The sequence below is a fragment of the Octopus sinensis genome, linkage group LG29 (genome assembly GCF_006345805.1).
Source record: "Octopus sinensis linkage group LG29, ASM634580v1, whole genome shotgun sequence".
NCBI lineage: Eukaryota > Metazoa > Mollusca > Cephalopoda > Octopoda > Octopodidae > Octopus > Octopus sinensis.
Window position 1 is genome coordinate 15724061 of NC_043025.1, and position 22099 is coordinate 15746159.

Genomic DNA, 22099 nt, shown 5'->3' on the forward strand with positions numbered 1-22099 from the left:
TGTGTGTGTGTGTGTGTGTGTGTGTGTATTTATATGTACATATGTATGTATATATATAGATATAGAGATACAATAAACATACATATATATATATACAAAGTATGTGCATACATACATATATAGATCTATATCATCAAATGTGTATATATATATAATAGATAGATGAATAGACACATATATACAAATAGATGTATATTTTTATATATACATGTACATACATTTATTCACACACAAATATATATATTAACGCATGCACAAACACGCATACACACCTGTGTGTTTTATTCCTACTCAAAATAACTAGAAACACTAGAAACAAAAGCAGAATTCTTCTTTCAGTTTTACAGATTTACGTCAAACACAAAAGATTAACATCACTGTAGATGAAAAAATTGACAAATATATTATTATTAGTAGTAGTATTATTATATGTACAAATATATATATATATGTACAGAGAGAGAGAGACAGAGAGACAGAGAGAAAGAGAGAGTGGGAGAGACAGATAGATAGATAGATAGATAGATAGATAGATAGATAGATAGATAGATAGAGAGATAGATAGATAGATAGATAGATAGATAGATAGATAGATAGATATATAATTAGATAGACAGACAGACAGACAGATAGATAGATAAATAGATAGATAAATAGATAGATAAATAGATAGATAGATAGATAGATATATAGTTAGATAGACAGACAGACAGGTAGATAGACAGATAGATAAATAGATAGATAGATAAATAGATAGATAGATAAATAGATAGATAGATAAATAGATTGATAGATTAATAGAGAGATAGATAGATAGATAGTAGACAGACAGACAGACAGGCAGGCAGACAGGCAGGCAGGCAGGCAGGCTGGCAAGCAGGCAGGCAGGCAGGCAGGCAGGCAGACAGACAGACAGACAGACAGACAGATAGATAGATAGATAGATAGATAGACAGATAGGTAATGTAGATAGATAGATAGAGAGAGAGAGAGAGAGAGAGAGAGATAGACAGACAGACAGACAGATAGATAAATAGATAGACAGGTAATGTAGATAGATAGATAGATAGATATCCATTTCCATGTGTGCTGTACGCAAAACAGTTGAGTAATTCTGAAGATTAATGCTGACTAAAATTGAGAGCAGATTTTAAGATATTTTTCTCATTTATGTTTATAGTTTCTTGGATTTTCTCTTGTTTTTTTCTTCAACCATTCTACATACTATGTGTGTGCCTACATATATGTATAAGTATCTACATGTGTGTGTGTGTGTGTGTCATCGTCATCGTTTGCCTATGTGTATGTGTGTGGTGTGTATATATATATATATATATATGTGTGTGTAAAATAATATGTGACAATTATTCAATAGCCAACATAAAACTCTGAGTTTCAGATGCCGAGGTGGAAATCCACACCACCATCTCTTTGGTTATCTGGCTATCTGTTTTTTTTTTGTTTTTTTTTTTTTTTAACCGAAGAGATGGTGGTGTGAATTTCCACTTCAGCATTTGAAACTCAGAGTTTTATCTTGACTATTGAGTAATTGTCACATATTATTTTACAGATAAATTTCCTCTATTTACATAATATTGAGGTCTCTTTCTTTCTTTTGTTATCTTACCGTTTATATATATATATATATATATATATATATATATATATATAGCCCACTCTATATATATATATTATATATATATATATATATATATAGCAAAATAGATTGACCAGATAGACAGATATACATATACTAACATATATACTTATATATACACAAGAAGACACATCCCCTGCAACAGAATTGATGTTGTTGCTGGTCTATTTTGAAATCATTGCTGGTGCCAAAGAGAGAGCACCTTGTATACTCTGTGGAGTGGTTGGCATTAGGAAGGGCATCCAGCAGCAAAAACCATGCCAGAAGAGACAATGGAACTTGGTGCAGCCCCTGGTCTTGCCAACACTGGTCAAACAGGCTAATCCATGCCAGCATGAAAACGGATATTAGATGATGATGATGATGATGTTATATATATACACATATGCAACACAAATATATATATAGAAAGAGAGAAAGACAAGTGTATAAACAACAAACAGGTGTATTAATTTAACACTTGAAAAGGTGAGAAAGTCTTTTACGTTTCGAGCCTATGCTCTTCAACAGAAAGGAACATGAAAAAATAAACAGGGAATAAAAAAAGCTTTAATGGCTGGTGGTTGATCATGGTGGCTGGCTGGACATCATCATCATCATCATCTTTTAACGTCTGTTTTCCATGCAGGCATGGGTTGGACGGTTTGACAGGAGCTGGTCAGCTGCCTGGACTCCGACATTTTTTCTTGGCATGGTTTCTATGACTGGATGCCCATCCTAGTGCCAACCACTTTACAGAGGGTAGTGGGTGCTTTTACATAGTACCAGCAAGGGTGCTTTTTATGTGGTCCCGGCCACCGGAGACATACCTGCATGCAAGAATGACCATGTATTTACTTGTTGTGTCTTCTCAAGCACAGCAAACCGCCAGAAGTCTCAGCACCTTGTCGTCCCTTCTGTGACCCCTAATATATATATTCTTTTACTCTTTCATTTGTTTCAGTCATCTGACTGCGGCCATGCTGGAGCACCACCTTGAATGGTTTTTTTTTCGTCAGACAAATCAACCCAGGACTTTTTCTAAAGCCTGTTACTTACTCCATTTGTCTGTTTGTGCTAAACCACTCAGCTATGGGGAAGGAAACACACCAACACCTGGTTTTCAAGCAGTGGTGGAGAGAGGAACACAGACACACACACATAGATATAAGCGTACATACATACATATATGATAAATTTATATTATTTATAGTTTTAGTCATTTTAAATTTATATCTTTAAAATATTGATTATTTTTAGATCTGAAATCCACCTGATGAATGTCCTGAGAAGAGACATGAAACAATTGTAGTGGCGTATATAATTTTATTTAATTTATATTAACATTTTTTTATGTATTGGATTAAGTCTTTCTTTGTTTGATTTGCAAAATAGTGGTTTTGTCTCTAATTAATATTATATATATATATACATATATATATATATATATATATATATATACACACAATGGGCTTCTTTCAGTTTCCATCTACTAAATCCTCTCACAAGGCTTTGGTCGGCTTTGGTCGGTGTGTGTGTGTATGTGTGCATACATGGATGTTTGCATTGTGTGTGCCTTTGCATAACATCATTTGAGCAACACAGAGGTGTCACACACATTTCCTGCAAAGAGTACGTCGTCCTGCAGTTCTGCTCTTTCTAAGCTATGTAGAATATAAAACAAATCCCTGATTAACAAACCAGGTACGGGTGGGTGACAGAAAAGGCATCCAGCTGTAAAATCCTGTCTCAATATCTTTGGCCAGCCCATTGCATGGAAAACTGGGTGTAAAAATGAGCAAACCAGTGCAATAAACCTTTACTCAGAAATCTGTATGGTCTGGCACGGAAGGAGGTTCTACACTCTAAAATTCCTACACCACAGACATCTGCAGTTGTTGCCAAACCCTAAATCATGACAGGGGGAAGAAGGGGTCAATAACTGGAGCTAAACACTCTTCTGTGTGAGAAACCACATTTAGTTTCATTTAAGAAAGGACTTCCTATTTGTAATGTGCAATATTTATTTTTGGCATTTTGTAAATTTCTCTGAGTGTTTTCCTCCTCCACCTCCTCCTCCTCCTCCTTATTCCTCTTTTTTCTTCTTCTTTTTCTTCTTCTTCTTCTTGTTTTTTCATGCTGGCATGGGTTGGATGGTTTGACAGGATCCAGTGAGCTGCATCATGCTCCAGTGTCTGCTTCGCCATAGTTTCCATGGCTGGATGCCCATCCTAATGCCAGCCACTTCACAGAGGGTATTGAGTCCTTTTTCCTCATACCACTGGCACCAGGGAAGTAAAAAAAAAAATACTTAACAAAATTAATATCTCAAGCAATGATTAAGAAGTCAGTGACATTATTTATTAATAATTTATTAATTTTGTTTATTTATTAATGATTTAATTAAGAAACTTAAGGCCCAGGAATCAATGCTGTAAAAATATGTGCAAACACATCTGTGTAATCAACTTATCTGTATTCAACCTACCTGGGCAGGTGAAAGTGACATGACAACAGGCAAAGAACAACAAGTAAAAACCACATTCACAATGTACACCAGCAACACTGCATAATAAAATTTTTATTATTATTCGTCTTTGGTCAATAAGTGTTATTTCCTATTTGATTTTATCTGGAAACCAAAGGAAATGACTTCTATTCCCTTCACACTTTGCTTTTGTCACCTGGACATCAATGTTTAGAAACCGACTTATTTGCCATTACATTTCACACAGATTCAGTGCTGAGTTGCTGAAGCAGAAATATCATTACAGAAAATATTCTGCTCAATACCACAGGTGCTTGACCCTAACCACTAGAGCATGTCCCTTAGTGGTTGATAATATGTGCATCTCTGATCATGAAGAGGAGTAGAGGGGGAGCATCATAGCCCTGTGTTGAGAGGGATTCTTTGAGGTCTGAATAAATATTGTAACAATAGCAAAGTTTGAAGGCAATATTATCCATTTTTCATACTTTCTAGGGGTCATCAACTAGGAAATAACAGTTGCTTGCCAAGGACACAAATCCTGTATCATGGAGCAATCATTAGATTGTATCACCAAATTCCATTCACGTTCGTTTAATATTTTTTTTGTTATTGGACAAACTGCATTTCACCAAAATCTCTAGTTTTTAACAGGGTTGAGAGATTTATAGAAAGAAAAATCAGTACAAGACTTTAAGAATTACAGCACCAGGTGTCACCACCATCAGCCCTAATGAAGCTGCTGATTAATTACCATACTTTATGACATATGCATTTTTTTCCAAAAAAATTACTCCGGGTCCTATATGCAAAGTTGCTCTGAAATCTTTTTTCCTGACTATGTGCTGCTGAAATAGGAATGCATTTTATACAGCCATGAGTCTTTCATGCCAACAAATACGGTAATTTGGTTGTACTAAATCTAGTCTGATTGGTAACCACGACATGTCTCATCACACATCTCGTGCTGCTTTTGTAGATTTCCACTGAATTGCTTTCACCATGGCAATCAATCATCTTCTTCTTCTTCGTCTCCATTTTCCTGTCTGTGCATCACTCCAAACAGCTCCTTGGAACTAAAGCCAGTTTTGTTGATAGCCATAATAGGTGTCATTGCAGACCTCATGCTGTTGTAGATCTTCGGGAAGAGGAGTTCTTGTGCTGCCAGCAGTTGCTTCATTCGGTGTCGTTCCTGCAATAAAAGTCACATGACATTAACACATGATACCAGCCGTACAACAGAGGAGACAACAACAGAGGAAACTTCTACAACAGTTGGCCTGATGAACCACATCTCCTGTGGCCCACATCTTATAAAAGGTAACCCATGCTTGCTCTACATGAGGTAAGGCCATTTGGAAATAACAGCAAAAAAAAAAAGCAAAATACAGATGTACTGAGACCTAGGATTTGAACTCAATTCTCTGAGTTATAACTCAAGTGCCATGAATGGACCACACGATTGTTGTTTATTTGCTCTGTTTATTAACCAAACAGCTCACAAAGGATCACACCACGAAGAGTGGACAAAAAGGAATTTCCTCGGATTTTGCACTTTTTCTAGCGATAAAACCCAAAGAAGTTCACGTAAATCAAAGGCAGAGGCTTAGCAAGATTCTGCTGGCTCCCACCTCCTTGCCCCTTGCTTCAAGAAAATCAAGGGATGAGTAAAAGCAGTTAAAGATATGTTGTCTTACTTTTGACCAAAGCAAACCAAAAATTTGAGAAGATTTCAATAAACTCACATAAACTCAATTTTCATTCAAGACGAAACTTGTTCTGGTCACTAGAATTAACCCTTTCGTTACCAACCTGGCTGAAACCACCACTGGCTCTGGGTACAAATGTCTTCTTTTCATAAGTTTTGAATTAAAATCTCCCACCAAACCTTAGTCACAATTTATGTTCCTAACACTAGCTTAATGATAACCAAGTTATTTTACTAAATTCTTTGTTATATTTAAAGTAATTGAAAGAAACACAGAGCATCTCAGCAGAAATATTGTAACAAAATGGTTAAGATATATAATAGAGAAATAATTCTTAACCCTTTTGATACCAACCTGGCTGAAAACACCTCTGGTTCCTTAGTACAAATGTCTTGTTTTCAAAAGTTCTGAATTAAAATCTCCACCAAACCTTAGTCACAATTTATGTTCCTAACACTAGCTGAATGATAATTAAGTTATTTTACTAAATTCTTTGTTATATTTAAAGTAATTGAAAGAAACACAGAGCATCTCAACAGAAATATGGTAACAAAATGGTTAAGATATGTAATAGAGAAATAATTCTTAACCCTTTTGATACCAACCTGGCTGAAACCACCTCTGGTTCCTTAGTACAAATGTCTTGTTTTCAAAAGTTCTGAATTAAAATCTTCCACCAAACCTTAGTCACAATTTATGTTCCTAACACTAGCTGAATGATAATTAAGTTATTTTACTAAATTCTTTGTTATATTTAAAGTAATTGAAAGAAACACAGAGCATCTCAACAGAAATATGGTAACAAAATGGTTAAGATATATAATAGAGAAATAATTCTTAACCCTTTTGATACCAACCTGGCTGAAACCACCTCTGGTTCCTTAGTACAAATGTCTTGTTTTCAAAAGTTCTGAATAAAATCTTCCACCAAACCTTAGTCACAATTTATGTTCCTAACACTAGCTGAATGATAATTAGTTATTTTACTAAATTCTTTGTTATATTTAAAGTAATTGAAAGAAACACAGAGCATCTCACAGAAATATGGTAACAAAATGGTTAAGATATATAATAGAGAAATAATTCTTAACCCTTTTGATACCAACCTGGCTGAAACCACCTCTGGTTCCTTAGTACAAATGTCTTGTTTTCAAAAGTTCTGAATAAAATCTTCCACCAAACCTTAGTCACAATTTATGTTCCTAACACTAGCTGAATGATAATTAAGTTATTTTACTAAATTCTTTTTTATATTTAAAGTAATTGAAAGAAACACAGAGCATCTCAACAGAAATATGGTAACAAAATGGTTAAGATATATAATAGAGAAATAATTCTTAACCCTTTTGATACCAACCTGGCTGAAACCACCTCTGGTTCCTTAGTACAAATGTCTTGTTTTCAAAAGTTCTGAATTAAAATCTTCCACCAAACCTTAGTCACAATTTATGTTCCTAACACTAGCTGAATGATAACTAAGTTATTTTACTAGATTCTTTTGTTATATTTAAAGTAATTGAAAGAAACACAGAGCATCTCAAAATAAATACAGTAACGAAAGGGTCAAGTCATTAATGATCATAGAATTTAGACTGTATGAAAGTCCATCTCTATATCCCAACTCTCTGCCAGGGAATATCTGAAAATCCACATCATCGTGATCACATGGATATTGATCGAATCCCTTGCAAGTTAACATGAGGTCTCCTAACGACAATTGTAAACTTCCTGTAATCAAGCTATCCTCAACCTGAAGAGTAATTTGCAGTTCTCCGCTCGTTTGGATAATTACTACTTCTGAGAGTCTGCTAGCTGGGAAACATATGTAGCCTGGACTTTATCTACTCCATTCCCTAATCTTGGATGTATGAGTGGGAGGGGATTAGTTTTTCCCGAAATAAATATAAAATGTTCATAAGTTTCATTTCCAACATGGTGCAGGTGTGGCTGTGTGGTAAGTAGCTTGCTTCCCAACCACATGGTTCTGAGTTCAGTCCCACTGCATGGCACCTTGGGCAAGTATCTCGGGTCAACCAAAGCCTCATGAGTGGATTTGGCAGAGGGAAACTGAAAGAACCCCACCGTGTGTGTGTGTCTTTGTATCGGTGTTTGTCCCCCACCATCACTTGTAAACCGCTGTTGGTGTGTTTACATCCCCATAACGTAGCAGTTTGGCTAAAGAGATTGAGAGTACCAGGTTTAAAAACCCAAAATAAATCCTGGGGTTGATTCGTTTGATTAAAATTCATGATGGCTGTGCCCCAGCATGGCCACAGTCTAACGACTGTAACAAGATAACAGATAACACATGCAGCCCCAGCCTAATCTGCAATAATCCTCCACCGTGAACCTGGATGATGTAATCCTAGATACACTGTGCTCAAAAGAAAAAAACACACCCACCACCCTCAATTCTATGACCACCATCTTACCTTTGGTGCTTCGAAACATGCTGGACAATTCTCACTGATGACAGGAAGTTGATTCTGCAGAGAGAGAGAGAGGAGAGTCACATGGTAGGTCACATGATGTCACTGGAGCTGCTGGCAAAGAGCCACATGTAAAGTAAATATCTATTTCTTTACAACCCACAAGGGGCTAAACACAGAGGGGACAAACAAGGACAGACAAACTGATTAAGTCGATTACATCGACCCCCAGTGCATAACTGGTACTTAATTTATCGACCCCGAAAGGATGAAAGGCAAAGTCAACCTCGGCAGAATTTGAACTCGGAACGTAACGACAGACGAAATACGGCTACGCATTTCGCCCAGCATGCTAACTTTTTGCCAGCTCGCCGCCTTCAATATATACCTGTGTGGTCCGGCCTGGAACCGGGTGCATGCTTCAATGAAGCAAGGATACTGGTCGGCCGGATAACCTGAACGAGTCTAGAAAATGTGAAACGTGTGATTTTTTGTGTGTTTTAAAAAAGAAAAAAGAATTCAGAACATTGTGTTGTTTAAGTAAGTGGTTTATTGCCTCATTGTGTTTTGGGGGAAAAAAGGGAAAAAGAACATTGTTTTAGAGAAGCAAAAGTCGGCGGGCGCTTTTCGTCTTCTCCCATCATCATCATTTTTGCATCACCATCCATGTCCAGCCTGCAAAGCTTCCATCTGTGTGATACCCTTGTGGCAAATTATATGAAAAAGAAGCTTGCTTCCCAACCACATGGCTTCAGGTTCAATCCCACCGTGTGGCACCTTGGACAAGCATCTTTAATATAGCCCTAAGCCAATGAAGTCCTTGTGGGTGGATTTAGGGCAGATGGAAACTGGAAGCAGTTCATTTACAATGTGAGGGTGTGTATGAGGGTGTATGTGCGAATGGGGGGAGGGGTGAATGTGTCTGTGTTTGTCCCCCATCACTACAGAGTGTGCTGGGTGCTTTTGGATGCCACCACCCCCACCTCACAGCACAAGTGCATTTACAAGGCACCAGCACAAGACTCAGCCTAAACGCTTTTACTACAGAGTACAGGTCTTCCTGAGTACAGCAAGGCACCAGGCATCTCAGTCTATTGCCGTCTTGTCTGAAAGGTTAAGTGTCCTGAGGTTGCCCTTCAGCACATCGTCCCATGTCTTCCTGGATCTCCCACTTCCACACATTTTCTCTCTCTTTGTATGTGTGTGTGTATATATATATATATATATATATATATATATATATATATATAGTGAGGGCGCGTGGCTTAGTGGTTAGGGCATTCGGCTCATGATCGTAAGGTTGTGAGTTCGATTCCCAGTGACGCGTTGTGTCCTTGAGCAAGACACTTTATTTCACGTTGCTCCACTCCACTCAGCTGGCAAAAATGAGTTGTACTTGTATTTCAAAGGGTCAGCCTTGTCACTCTCTGTGTCACGCTGATTATCCCCGAGAACTACGTTAAGGGTACACGTGTCTGTGGAATGCTCAGCCATTTGCACGTTAATTTCACGAGCAAGCTGTTCCGTTGATCGTATCAGCTGGGACCCTCGTCGTCGTAACCGGCGGAGTCTTTTTTTTTTTTATATATATATAAATTAAATTAGAGATAAAACCACTATTAGGCAAATCAAACAGTGAAAAACATAAACCAAGACATAAAAATAAAAATAATTAATATAATATAGAAAATATAAAATTTAAATTATTTAGATTTAAAATTAAAATTATTAATTTATATTTATAAATTTTTATGAATTTTTATTTATTTTTTTTATTTTTTTTATTTTATTATTTTGTTATTTTATTTTATTTTATTATTTTTATTAAAAAGTTTAATATAAGATAAAAGTATATACACATCCTCATCATTATCATTTTAATGTCCTCCTCTCCATGCTTGCAGGGGTCATATGGAATTTATTGAGGGTGTATCTCTACAGTTAGATGTCCTTCCTGTTGCCAATGAATTCCATCTGACCCATGCAAGCATGGAAAGGAGGACATAAAAATGATAATGATGAGGATGTATATATATATATATATATATAGAGAGAGAGAGAGAAGAGAGAGAGAGAGAGAGAATAAATAGTGAGGGATTACTAATGTAGGCAAAAATATTTCATAACCTTGCTGTTGGCACACCAGGCTAACAGTATTACTTAGATTTGTGAAGAGCCCCAGATAATCCTGTGGTAGGGTCCAAGGTTATGTTATAACCAGAAATGGCTCTGATGACAGTAGCATTAATTTTTTTACGTCATTCAATTTCGTTCCACTGATCAACAGAGTAGTTGAGTAAACCTATTAGTAATGAGTAAACCTATAAAGATGACCCGAAACAGCTGTAAGCCAAATTTTATCCAATAAAGGAAACATATGTAATGACCGTCATTATTAACTTGTTTCTTATATATATATATATAAATATATATATATATATATGTAGCTGTTTGGTTAATAATTTTGCTTTTCAAGCCCAGTGCTTCAGGTTCAGTCCCACTTTGAGCCACCTTAGGTGTATGTTTACAATATAGACAAAAATCTATTCCAGGGATTTCAATTGAAAATGAACAAACAGACAGACAAATAGTCTGACCAACATAAAAATGGAGAAACAAATTGACCAACAGACAAATAGATGTTTTTACCTTTTCAGCAAACCTTCGTAAGTTCTTTTCTCTGACATAAACCAAAGGTCGAATAACTCGGAGGTCGTTATCCCTGCAAGACCAGAATTATACTATCATCATCATTATCATTCAATGTCCATTTCCCATGCTGGCATGGGTTTGACACATGACAATTAAACACACAGGTCTCAGCTCAAATGTTAACCACATTAAACTCATACCATGGCTTGGACCCACAGGTTGTCCGTATTTCATGTCATAATACAAAGAGCACAGCAATAATAATAGGAGAAAAGGACATGGGCGTAACTTAATCCTGTATTCCAAATGTTACATATGTTTCAGTATTCAGCAACAACATGACGTTACACAATAGATGTGTCCAGTACATGCAGCTTATAGAGCAAACATGGTTAGAAAAACATTATCAACAGAAACTTCAAAGTTTCAGCCAGTTAGCTGATAAAAGCTAGTAGGATGAAACTGCGAAGTCACTATCATCACCACTCGTCTGCTAGAAGTATAAATATTTACTCTACAAAAAGTACTGAGTAATTCTTCAGTTTAATATAAAATTGTTTTTAAATATAACTTGACTTAAAAATTAATATACATATATTTATACACACACCAGAGACAGAAGATTGTATTGTACTCACTGAACTGTGTAATGGGCCTTCATGGTCCTCATGATTCCATTGTGGAAGAAAGACATAAGGAAACTGTAAAAGAGAAGAGAGAAAGATTTATATAACATAGAATATTATGTAACTTGTGGATGACATAGTTATGTGGGGCTCACATTTTATAATACAGAGACTGTAACTAGAAAAGGTATAGATATGTGGGGGTCACATTTTGTAACACAGAGACTGTAACTAGAAAAGGCATAGATATGTGGGGCTCACATTTTGTAATATAGAGACTGTAACTAGAAAAGGCATAGATATGTGGGGCTCACAATTTGTAATACAGAGACTGTAACTAGAAAAGGTATAGATATGTGGGGGTCACATTTTGTAATACAGAGACTGTAACTAGAAAAGGCATAGATATGTGGGGCTCACATTTTGTAATACAGAGACTGTAACTAGAAAAGGCATAGATATGTGGGGCTCACATTTTGTAATACAGAGACTGTAACTAGAAAAGGCATAGATATGTGGGGGTCACATTTTGCAATATACAGTGTAACTGTAGAAGATATAGTTATGTGGCAGTCATGCTTTATAATGCATGGACCACTGAAATATGGTTAATGCAAAACAGTTGATGTAGATAATGGTGGTGGTGATAATGATGATGACGACATGGGCTATAGTGATGAGGATGAGGATAGTGGAGGGAAATACGATGAAGGACTGTTAGTTTGAAACTTTACCTTTCAGCAAGGTCGTCCAAGTGTTGCCCCAGGGACACAACATTGTAGCCCTCCCGTCGGGCACACATATAGATACGTCCCCGCTTCATACGACTACAGAAGCTGCAAATCGACTCACATTTGTACGGGAGGTTGGAGGCTGTGTCCATTATACCTGGAAGTAGTAGTAGTAGTAGTAGTGATAACAACAACAACAACAACAATAATTTCAAATTTTGGTACAAGGCGAACAATTCTGGGGGAGAGTCTAAGTCGATTACATCGACCCTTGTACTCAACTGGTACTTACTTTATCAACTCCTTAAAGGATGAGAGGCAAAGCTGACCCATGGCAGAATTTGAACTCAGAACATAAAGATGGACAAAATACGTATTTCTTTATTACCTACAAGGAGCTAAACATAGAGGGGACAAACAAGGACAGACATAGGTATTAAGTCGATTATATCGACCCCAGAGCATCACTGGTACTTAATTTATCGACCCCAAAAGGATGAAAGGCAAAGTCGACCTCTGCGGAATTTGAACTCAGAATGTAACGGCAGACGAAATACCTATTTCTTTACTACCTACAAGGGGCTAAACACAGAGGGGACAAACAAGGACATACATAGGCATTAAGTCGATTATATCGACCCCAGAGCGTCACTGGTACTTAATTTATCGACCCCGAAAGGATGAAAGGCAAAGTCGACCTCGGCGGAATTTGAACTCAGAACGTAACGACAAACGAAATATCGGTAAGCATTTCGCCCGGCATGCTAACCAATCTGCCAGCTCACAGCCTTAACAATACCAACTGAATCCAAGGGAGGAAATTTTTGGAAGCAACACAGAATCGAAGGGAAGTAACCTCGTAACAGCTGCTAATTTTATCACGAAAATATTCTTTTCTTTTCTAAGCAGATGGCCCGAAATTTTTTTTGGGGTGGGGGGGCAGTCGATTAGATCAACTTCAGTACGGAAATGGTACTTCATTTATCGACCCCGAAAGGATGAAAGGCAAAGTCGATCTCGGCGAAATTTGAACTCAGAACGTAGCAGCAGACAAAATACCTATTTCTTTACTACCCACAAGGGGCTAAACACAGAGAGGACAAACAAGGACAATTGATTAAGTCAGTGCGTAGCTGGTACTTAATTTATCGACCCCGAAAGGATGAAAGGCAAAGTCGACCTCGGCAGAATTTGAACTCAGAATGTAACGGCAGACGAAATACCGCAAAGCATTTCGCCCGGCGTGCTACCGTTTCTGCCAGCTCATTGCTTTTTTTATCACCAAAATATTGTGGTAGGAATGCTATAAATTAATGGACAATCCTTTAGATCCGTCCAAATGGATTTCAGACGAGTTCGACCTCCATAAAGAGTGTTACCAGTGGAGAACATGCCTCCCTTTGTCTTTTATTTTCTATCTTTTACTCGTTTCAGTTTTTAGACTGTGGCCATGCTGGGGCACCACCTTGAAGGGCTCTTGTTGAACAAATCAACCCCAGGACTCATTTTTCATTAACTTTTTTTGCTCTCTTTTACGGAACCACTGTGTTAAAAGAGCGTAAACAAACCAACAGCTGTCAAGCAGTGGTGGGGACAAACCTAGCCTCAACGTTCATTGTTTTTCTTTTTTTATTTGTTTATTGGAATTGTTTCTTTATTTGACTTGACTATATACATATATATAGATAGATATAGATATATAAATATACTAGCAGTATCGCCCGCCGTTGCTTGGGTTTGTAAGGGAAATAACTATATAAGCATTTTTAGAGAGTTACTTCCCTTATATAAACCGAGCAAAAAATGCATTAAAAATGCGGAAAAATGATGGTAAATTTTTTTTTAAATCATAGACTCATCGTAGACACACGCTAATACCCAGAAGGGCTCGATATGAATCACGACTATAAGATACCCGCTTTTGGTTAAACTGCACCGCAAAATGTGGGAGTAGTTACGAATCCAAATCGTAGGAGACAGACACACAACCTTACTTTTATATATAAAGATATACACAGTCTTCTAGTCTCAGATTTTAGTTGAATGATAATGAAATAGATAATATTTGGAAATAAATTATAACCCTATGATCTCCTCCCTCCACTGTGTTCCATGCCACTCTATAAATAAATTGTTCTCCTAGCTATTCCTGCTACAATAGCCACAACATGAATTCTTTCCATCTTCTTGTTCTGTTAAAAGATACCCGGTTTTGGTTAAACTGCACCGCAAAATGTGGGAGTAGTTAGGAATCTAAATTGGAGTAGACAGACACACACACAACTTCAGTTTTATATATAAAGATGTATATAGATTTATACATATTTATAGTAATCCCTTGACATATTGTGGTTCACCTGTCTCGGTTTATTATCTAAGTTTACGTCAATTCGTCTGCGGTGTTGTTTTGCATTTATAATAAAATAAATATAAAGAAATTATAAAAATAATATTAAAATTATACACAACACAGTACTGTTACTACTTTGTTGATTTTCACCTACCACAGGTGGTTTAGGAGAGTAACACCTGTGATAGTCAAGGGATTACTGTCATCATCATCATTGTTCAACCGTGGTCGAGACAATGGAATTTACTATGTTACGCCAGACTTCACGGTCCATCATGGCATTACGGAGGTCCTGTTGCTGATGCCTGTATCCCTGGAGATTACATCAGGGTAGGAGAGTGTGCGCCCTCTGGTATTGCGAGTAGATGGCTTCCAGAGGAGAAGAGGAGAAATTACCTCTTTTTCAGCTCTACAACAATGTCCAGCAAACTGGACTCTCCTACCTTTCACAAGAGATGACACAGGTGGTAGTTTCCCATATATTTGCATTTTGGTTGGATGACGCTTCCACGAGAGATTTTGTACAATACTTACAATACTTATGTATTACTGTTCAATACTTATGAAATCCACCCAGAAGGCTTTGGTCAGCCCAGGGCTATAATGAAGGCAAAAATGTACAATCCTTGAAACCTCAAAGTTACAAGATCATACAAGACTGATTAAAAATTATATTTGACAGAATAATTTGAAAGGTAAGGGGTCAACCAAAGGGGTTAACACCCTGTTGTTTGTATTCACTTGCATCCTTTGTACTCTAAGAGCAAAGTACAGGACAGCCTCCCTCCAAAAGGGTTGAAGCAATAACAACAATAATAACATTAAAAAAAACCATAAAAACAAGTATGTTTGTGATACAAACCTTGAGATTCAAAGAAATAGGGAACACCCAAACAGCTTAAATATTTCTTCAAGGGGCTGGGATTATAAGAAGGGGTCTGGGGATCAACCGTCACAGCACCAATATCAAAGTGAGTTCCCTAAAATAAAAAAGAATAAGAAAGAGAAAAATATTTTTCTAAAAATTTTAAAAAGGAGATGTGGGAGGGAATTTGTAAAGAGTAAGATGGAAGAGGTTTTGGTGGTGGTGGTGGCAGTGGTGGTGGTGGTGTGGTGGTGGTGGTGATGGTGGTTGTGGTGGTGATGGTGGTGATGGTGGTGGTGGTGGTGGAGGTAGTAGTAGTAGTGGTGGTAGTGATGGCGGTAGTAGTAGTAGTAACAATTATAGATAATAATAACAATAAAATAGGATTTTACCTTGCTTTTAGCGTAGAACTGGTATTGGTGAAGAATATGCAGCATAGAGAGGGAATCCTTACCCCCAGAGAGGCACAACAACACTCGATCCCCGTCTTGTATCATATTGTAGTCTGTAATGGCCTGGAGCAATAGAGATAGAAATACGTAAACATTACAGTAAAAGAAGAGTGTGGTGGGGGTCTGATGAGGGCAGGTCCTTCGTATCTGAAGACCAAGAGGAAAGAGCAGCATGCCCTCATGTCATCATCATCATTTAACATCCGTTCTCCATGCTAGCATGGGTTGAACGATTTTGACTGAGGGCTAGCGAACCAGATGGCTGCACCAGGCTCTGATCTTGATCTGGCAGAGTTTCTACACCTGGGTGCCCTTCCTAACGCCAACCACTCCGAGAGTGTAGAGGGTGCTTTTTACGTGCCACCGGCACAGGTGCCAGGGGAGTCTGGTTGCGGCCACGATCGGTTGGTACTTTTTACATGCCACCGGCACAGGTGCCAGGGGAGTCTGGTAGCAGCCACGATCAGTTGGTACTTTTTACGTGCCACCGGCACAGTTCCAGGAAGTCTGTAGCGGCCACGATCGGTTTGTGGTGCTTTTTACGTGCCACCGGCACAGGTGCCAGGGGAGTCTGGTAGCAGTCACGATCGGTTGGTGCTTTTTACATGCCACCGGCACAGGTGCCAGGGGAGTCTGGTAGCAGCCACGATCAGTTGGTACTTTTTACGTGCCACCGGCACAGGTGCCAGGGAAGTCTGGTAGCGGCCACGATCGGTTGGTGCTTTTTACGTGCCACCGGCACAGGTGCCAGGGGAGTCTGGTAGCAGTCACGATCGGTTGGTGCTTTTTACATGCCACCGGCACAGGTGCCAGGGGAGTCTGGTAGCGGCCACGATCAGTTGGTGCTTTTTAGTGCCACCGGCACAGGTGCCAGGGAGTCGGTAGCAGTCACGATCGGTTGGGCGTTTTTAAACATGCCACCGGCACAGGTGCCAGGGGAGTCTGGTAGCATCACGATCAGTTGGTACTTTTTACGTGCCACCGGCACAGGTCCAGGGGAGTCTGGTAGCAGTCACGATCGTTGGTGCTTTTAACGTGCCACCGGCACAGGTGCCAGGAGTCTGGTAGCGGCCACGATCAGTTGGTGCTTTTTACGTGCCACCGGCACAGGTGCCAGGGGAGTCTGGTAGCAGTCACGATCGGTTGGTGCTTTTTACATGCCACCGGCACAGGTGCCAGGGGAGTCTGGTAGCAGTCACGATCAGTTGGTACTTTTTACGTGCCACCGGCACAGGTGCCAGGGGAGTCTGGTAGCGGCCACGATCAGTTGGTGCTTAGCGGTTCGGCAAAAGAGACCGATAGAATAAGTACTGGGCTTACAAAGAATAAGTCCCGCGGTCAAGTTGCTTGATCAAAGGCAGTGCTCCAGCATGGCTGCAGTTAAATGACTGGAACAAGTAAAAGAGAGAGAAAGAGAGATATAACTTCCTTACATATTTTTATTTTTATTCTTATTTTTACTGAAGATATTTTAGAATTTGTAGGATTAAGTTGGATCCATTAATAATAATAATAATAAAAAGAGGGAAATAACGTGAGGATGCACAGGTGGATTATGTATTAGGTATAGCCTGGTAAAACAAACCACCAGTGCCGAAACACGTGTAGCGTTGATTAATATTATCTTCTTTCCCCACAGACTAATAACAGGTAAGGTATATATATATATATCTCTTTTACTCTTTACTCTTTTACTTGTTTCAGTCATTTGACTGCGGCCATGCTGGAGCACCGCCTTTAGTCGAGCAAATCGACCCCGGGACTTATTCTTTGTAAGCCCAATACTTATCCTATCAGTCTCTTTTGCCAAACCGCTAAGTGATGGGGACGTAAACACACCAGCATCAGTTGTCAAGCAATACTAAGGGGACAAAGACAGACACACAAACACATACACACACACATATATATATATACATATATACGACAGGCTTCTTTCAGTTTCCGTCTACCAAATCCACTCACAAGGCATTAGTCGGCCCGATGCTATAGCAGAAGACACTTGCCCAAGATGCCACGTAGTGGGACTGAACCCGGAATCATGTGGTTGGTTAGCAAGCTACTTACCACACAGCCACTCCTGTGCCTATCATCATCATCATCATCATTTAACGTCCGCTTTCCATGCTAGCATGGGTTGGATGGTTCAACTGGGGTTTGGGGAGCCCGAAGGCTGCACCAGGCCAGTCAGATCTGGCAGTGTTTCTACAGCTGGATGCCCTTCCTAACGCCAGCCAGTCCGAGAGTGTAGTGGGTACTTTTATGTGCCACCGACACAGGTGCCAGACGAGGCTGGCAGACGGCCATGATCGGATGGTGTTTGTTACGTGCCCACAGCACGGAGGCCAGTCGATGCGGTACTGGCTACGGCCACGTTCGGATGGTTTTCTTGTGTGCCACCGGCACTGGTACCACAAAGATACAAATTCCATTGATGTTCATCTATTTTGATTTGTTTTGATTTTGATTTTCACTTGCCTCAACAGGTCTTCACAAGTGTCACAAGAAGGAAGGTATGCACAGGTGGACTGACTACGTCCCAGGTAGGAGCCACGGGTTATGGCCTGACTAGTCTTGCCGGGTCTTCGGATGGTGTTTTTATGTGCCACCGACACAGATGCCAGATGAGGCTGGCAAACGGCCACGATCGGATGGTGTTTGTTATGTGCCCACAGCACGGAGGCCATATATTATTAAAATATGTTTAAATAATTTATAATTAATTCTAATGTACTTTATTCTTATTGTATGTTATAGTAGGTTTTAAAATGCTTACATTATCAAATTAGTATTTTGGATAGAATTTCCTATGTGTACTCCAGGAAATAAGGTTGTCCTGAAATTGAAGCTGTGGTCCTATTGGTAAAATCCCAAATTTGTAATAATAATATTATAATTGATACTGTTTGCTTTGCATTAGTAAAGTGTAAAATCGTATATATCCTGATAACTTGGAATAATTATTATTCCTTAAGATTAAAAAAAATATTCATAAATATTATATATATATATATATACAATGGGCTTCTTTCAGTTTCTGTCTACCAAATCCGCTCACAAGGCTTTGGTCAGCCTGAGGCTGTAGTAGAAGACACTTGCGCAAGGTGCCAAGCAGTGGGACTGAACCCGGAACCATGTGGTTAGAAATGCATTCATATTAAAAATATGAAGTCATACAGACACACATGTATTTATATATCTGGATGTATATATGTATGTATACACACACACACACACACACACACACATATATATATACACACACACACACACACACATATATATATATATACACACACACACACATACACACACACACACACACACACACACACCTTTACTTACCTCAATGACTGGAGTGAACAACTCTTTCGGTGGTGAAACCCACAAACTGCCCTCCTTGGTCACTTTCCGCTGGTCAGTCTTCACCTTTGCTTTGCGGAGACAACACTGGGTCATCTGTGGCTCTGACTTAGGACCCACAGCCCCAGTACCGGTGACACCCGGTCCTTTTTCAGACAGTGGTGTCATCGAGGGTTTCATCAACGTTGTAGTTTCATTAAGGGACCTGCAACAGCAGTCCCTACATTCCTTATTTGTATCATTATTGATGTCATCATCATTATTGTTGCCATGACAACTGCACTGTGTTGCAGCATGTGTTGCATTGTTGTTGTTACTGCAATGGCAACAGCCACTCTGCTGCGCTACTGCAAGTCCAACACTATTAACCTCCGCTCCAGTTTTATCCCTCACCTCCTCCGGGGTTTCATCGCAACCCTCCTCTCTTTCGTCCCGATTACTCGGGAAGGAACTGTTCGCATTAGCCACCCCTTTCTCCTCCTCCTCTTTTCCCTTCCCCTCTGCGGTCGTTGCTGTCGATCTCTGGAACTTCGATGAGGTCTTTAGTTTGTAATTTTCAAAGCTAGAGATTTGGCGATTAGGATTAAAATTATAACTGGGTATGTGATTACGATTAAGATTGGAGTTGTTAAAACTAGGATTAGAGTTATGATTGGGATTATGAATAGGGTTAACACTGGGATTAAAATTAGGATTGTGATTTAAATTAAGGTTAGGATTATGGCTAGTGTTAAGATTAGGATTAGGATTTAAGTTAAGACTAGGATTATGATAAAACTTAAGATTAGGACTGACATTAGTGGCATCAGAAAGATGAGAATTTGTAACTGGATTTGGATAGAGATGTGGATTAAGAGGATTATAAGCAGTTTCGAGAGTAGTACCAACTGGAATGCTGGTAGGATTAACATTCAAACTGTCAGATTCATGTCCACTGTCAGACAAGACCAGTGCTTTGTCCAAACTGACTGAAAGATCATCACAATGACCAAATGAAAATCCCCTCTCCAGGAAATTCTTAATCGATTTACAGAACTCTTCACTATGGCTCATACCAGGGTCACATCGAGGACCCTCACCAATCGCATTTTGTGTCGCCATCTGTGGCAGACTTTCAGCAATTTTGTTGGTAACACCTTCTTCTTCACGTTTTGGCTTAACTTCTATTTCTTCTTCCACTTCTTCGTCTCCCGGTTTTCCATCTCCTCTCCCTCCTCCTTCTTCTCCAACATCATCATTTCTGTTATTTTCCGCGACCGCAGTGAGATCAGAACTTTCTTCCTGTCGGTTGGTGTCTGCAAAAGATTTTGGAACAAACGGTAGTGCATCTAATGGGGTGAAGTTTGTGAAGGTCCCTTCAGAGATACAGGTGTAGGCTTCACATGGCAGCAGGAACCACCTCAGGTGCTGGGTGCCGTTCTCAAAGAGAAGACTTTGATCAGGAAGTGATGCTTTCATCTGCAAAGATAAATTAAGAGGCTGTATGTGTGTGTGTATGATTAGATACACTCGTATTTATATATACGTAAACACACATACACATATACTCTTTTTACTCTTTTACTTGTTTCAGTCATTTGACTGCGGCCATGCTGGAGCACCGCCTTTAATCAAGTAACTCAACCCCGGGACTTATTCTTTTGTAAGCCCAGTACTTATTCTATCGATCCCTTTTGCCAAACCGCTAAGTAACGGGGACATAAACACACCAACATCAGTTGTCAAGCAATGCTAGGGGGACAAACACAGACACACAAACATACACACACGCATATATATATATACATATATATATATATATATATATATATATATATACATATATACGATGGGCTTCTTTCAGTTTCCATCTACCAAATCCACTCACAAGACTTTGGTCAGCCTGAGGCTATAGTAGAAGACACTTGCCCAAGGTACCACGCAGTGGGACTGAACTCGGAACCATGTGGTTGGTAAACAAGCTACTTACCACACAGCCACTCCTGTTTATAAATCCATATATACTGTTTCACAATTGGCGTTGGTTTGTTTACATCCCCATAAATTAGCAGACCGGCAAAAGAGAGGGGATAGAATAAACAACAAGCTTGAAAGCGAGTAAAAGATTCTTCAAGGTTGTGCCCCAGCATGGCCACAATCTAATGACTGAAACAAATAAAAAGATAAAAACTAAACACATTCACCATTCTAAGTCCATCTTAAAACCGTATTTCTATATTTTAACAGAAAATCTTTGAGTTCTTTCATAAAGCTTTTCTATATTGTAGAAGATACGAGCCGCAGGGGATAAGTGGTACACAGCTGGGATTGAACCAGAAACCTTCATGTTAGTACAAAGTGGTAGTTCTGATGCAAAGACTGACTGTTTATTAATCAGAGAGCGTTACATACCTTCTCAGCAGTCTTGAACAAGTCTTTCGCTTCTCTTAAACACTCCTGGAGTTTCATGGATGATGGAGAGACAGAAGAAGAGAGAAAGGAGAACATGATTTAGTATTGTATGATGGTGGTGGTGGTGGGTGTGGTGGTAGTGGTGGTGATGGAGGTGCTGGGTTTGATGTTGTTGTTGTTGATGGTGAACCTACCTGGTAATCTGGTACTGAAGAATTGCCGTAGCCATTCTTTTGAGATTTGTATTTCATGGCACCTGAGGAATAGGAAATATTGCCAAGCCATTTTCTGTCTTTGTACACCTGGAAACATCATCAATAATAATAATAATAATAATAATAATAATAATAATAATAATGATAATAATAATAATAATAACTCAGATACCAGGAAACCCCAAAATGGCA

General features: G+C 38.9%; 1 protein-coding gene across 3 annotated transcripts in view; it reads right to left on the minus strand.

Moving 5' to 3' along the window:
- Positions 1-4958: 4958 nt before the first annotated feature.
- LOC115226226 overlaps positions 4959-22099 on the minus strand; it is a 51098-nt gene continuing 33957 nt past the window's right edge. For 2 of the 3 annotated variants that reach the window (XM_029797249.2, XM_036514815.1), the window contains 10 exons: positions 21887-21994; positions 21693-21737; positions 19284-20759; positions 15879-16001; positions 15484-15601; positions 12275-12428; positions 11553-11615; positions 10912-10984; positions 8266-8319; positions 4959-5316 (listed from right to left, as the gene is read on the minus strand). In XM_029797249.2, the coding sequence (XP_029653109.1) occupies positions 5134-5316; positions 8266-8319; positions 10912-10984; positions 11553-11615; positions 12275-12428; positions 15484-15601; positions 15879-16001; positions 19284-20759; positions 21693-21737; positions 21887-21994 (2397 nt within the window). In that variant the 3' untranslated portion in view covers positions 4959-5133. The remainder of the gene's footprint in view (positions 5317-8265; positions 8320-10911; positions 10985-11552; positions 11616-12274; positions 12429-15483; positions 15602-15878; positions 16002-19283; positions 20760-21692; positions 21738-21886; positions 21995-22099) is intronic. The other variant, XM_036514814.1, reaches the window with a different exon arrangement.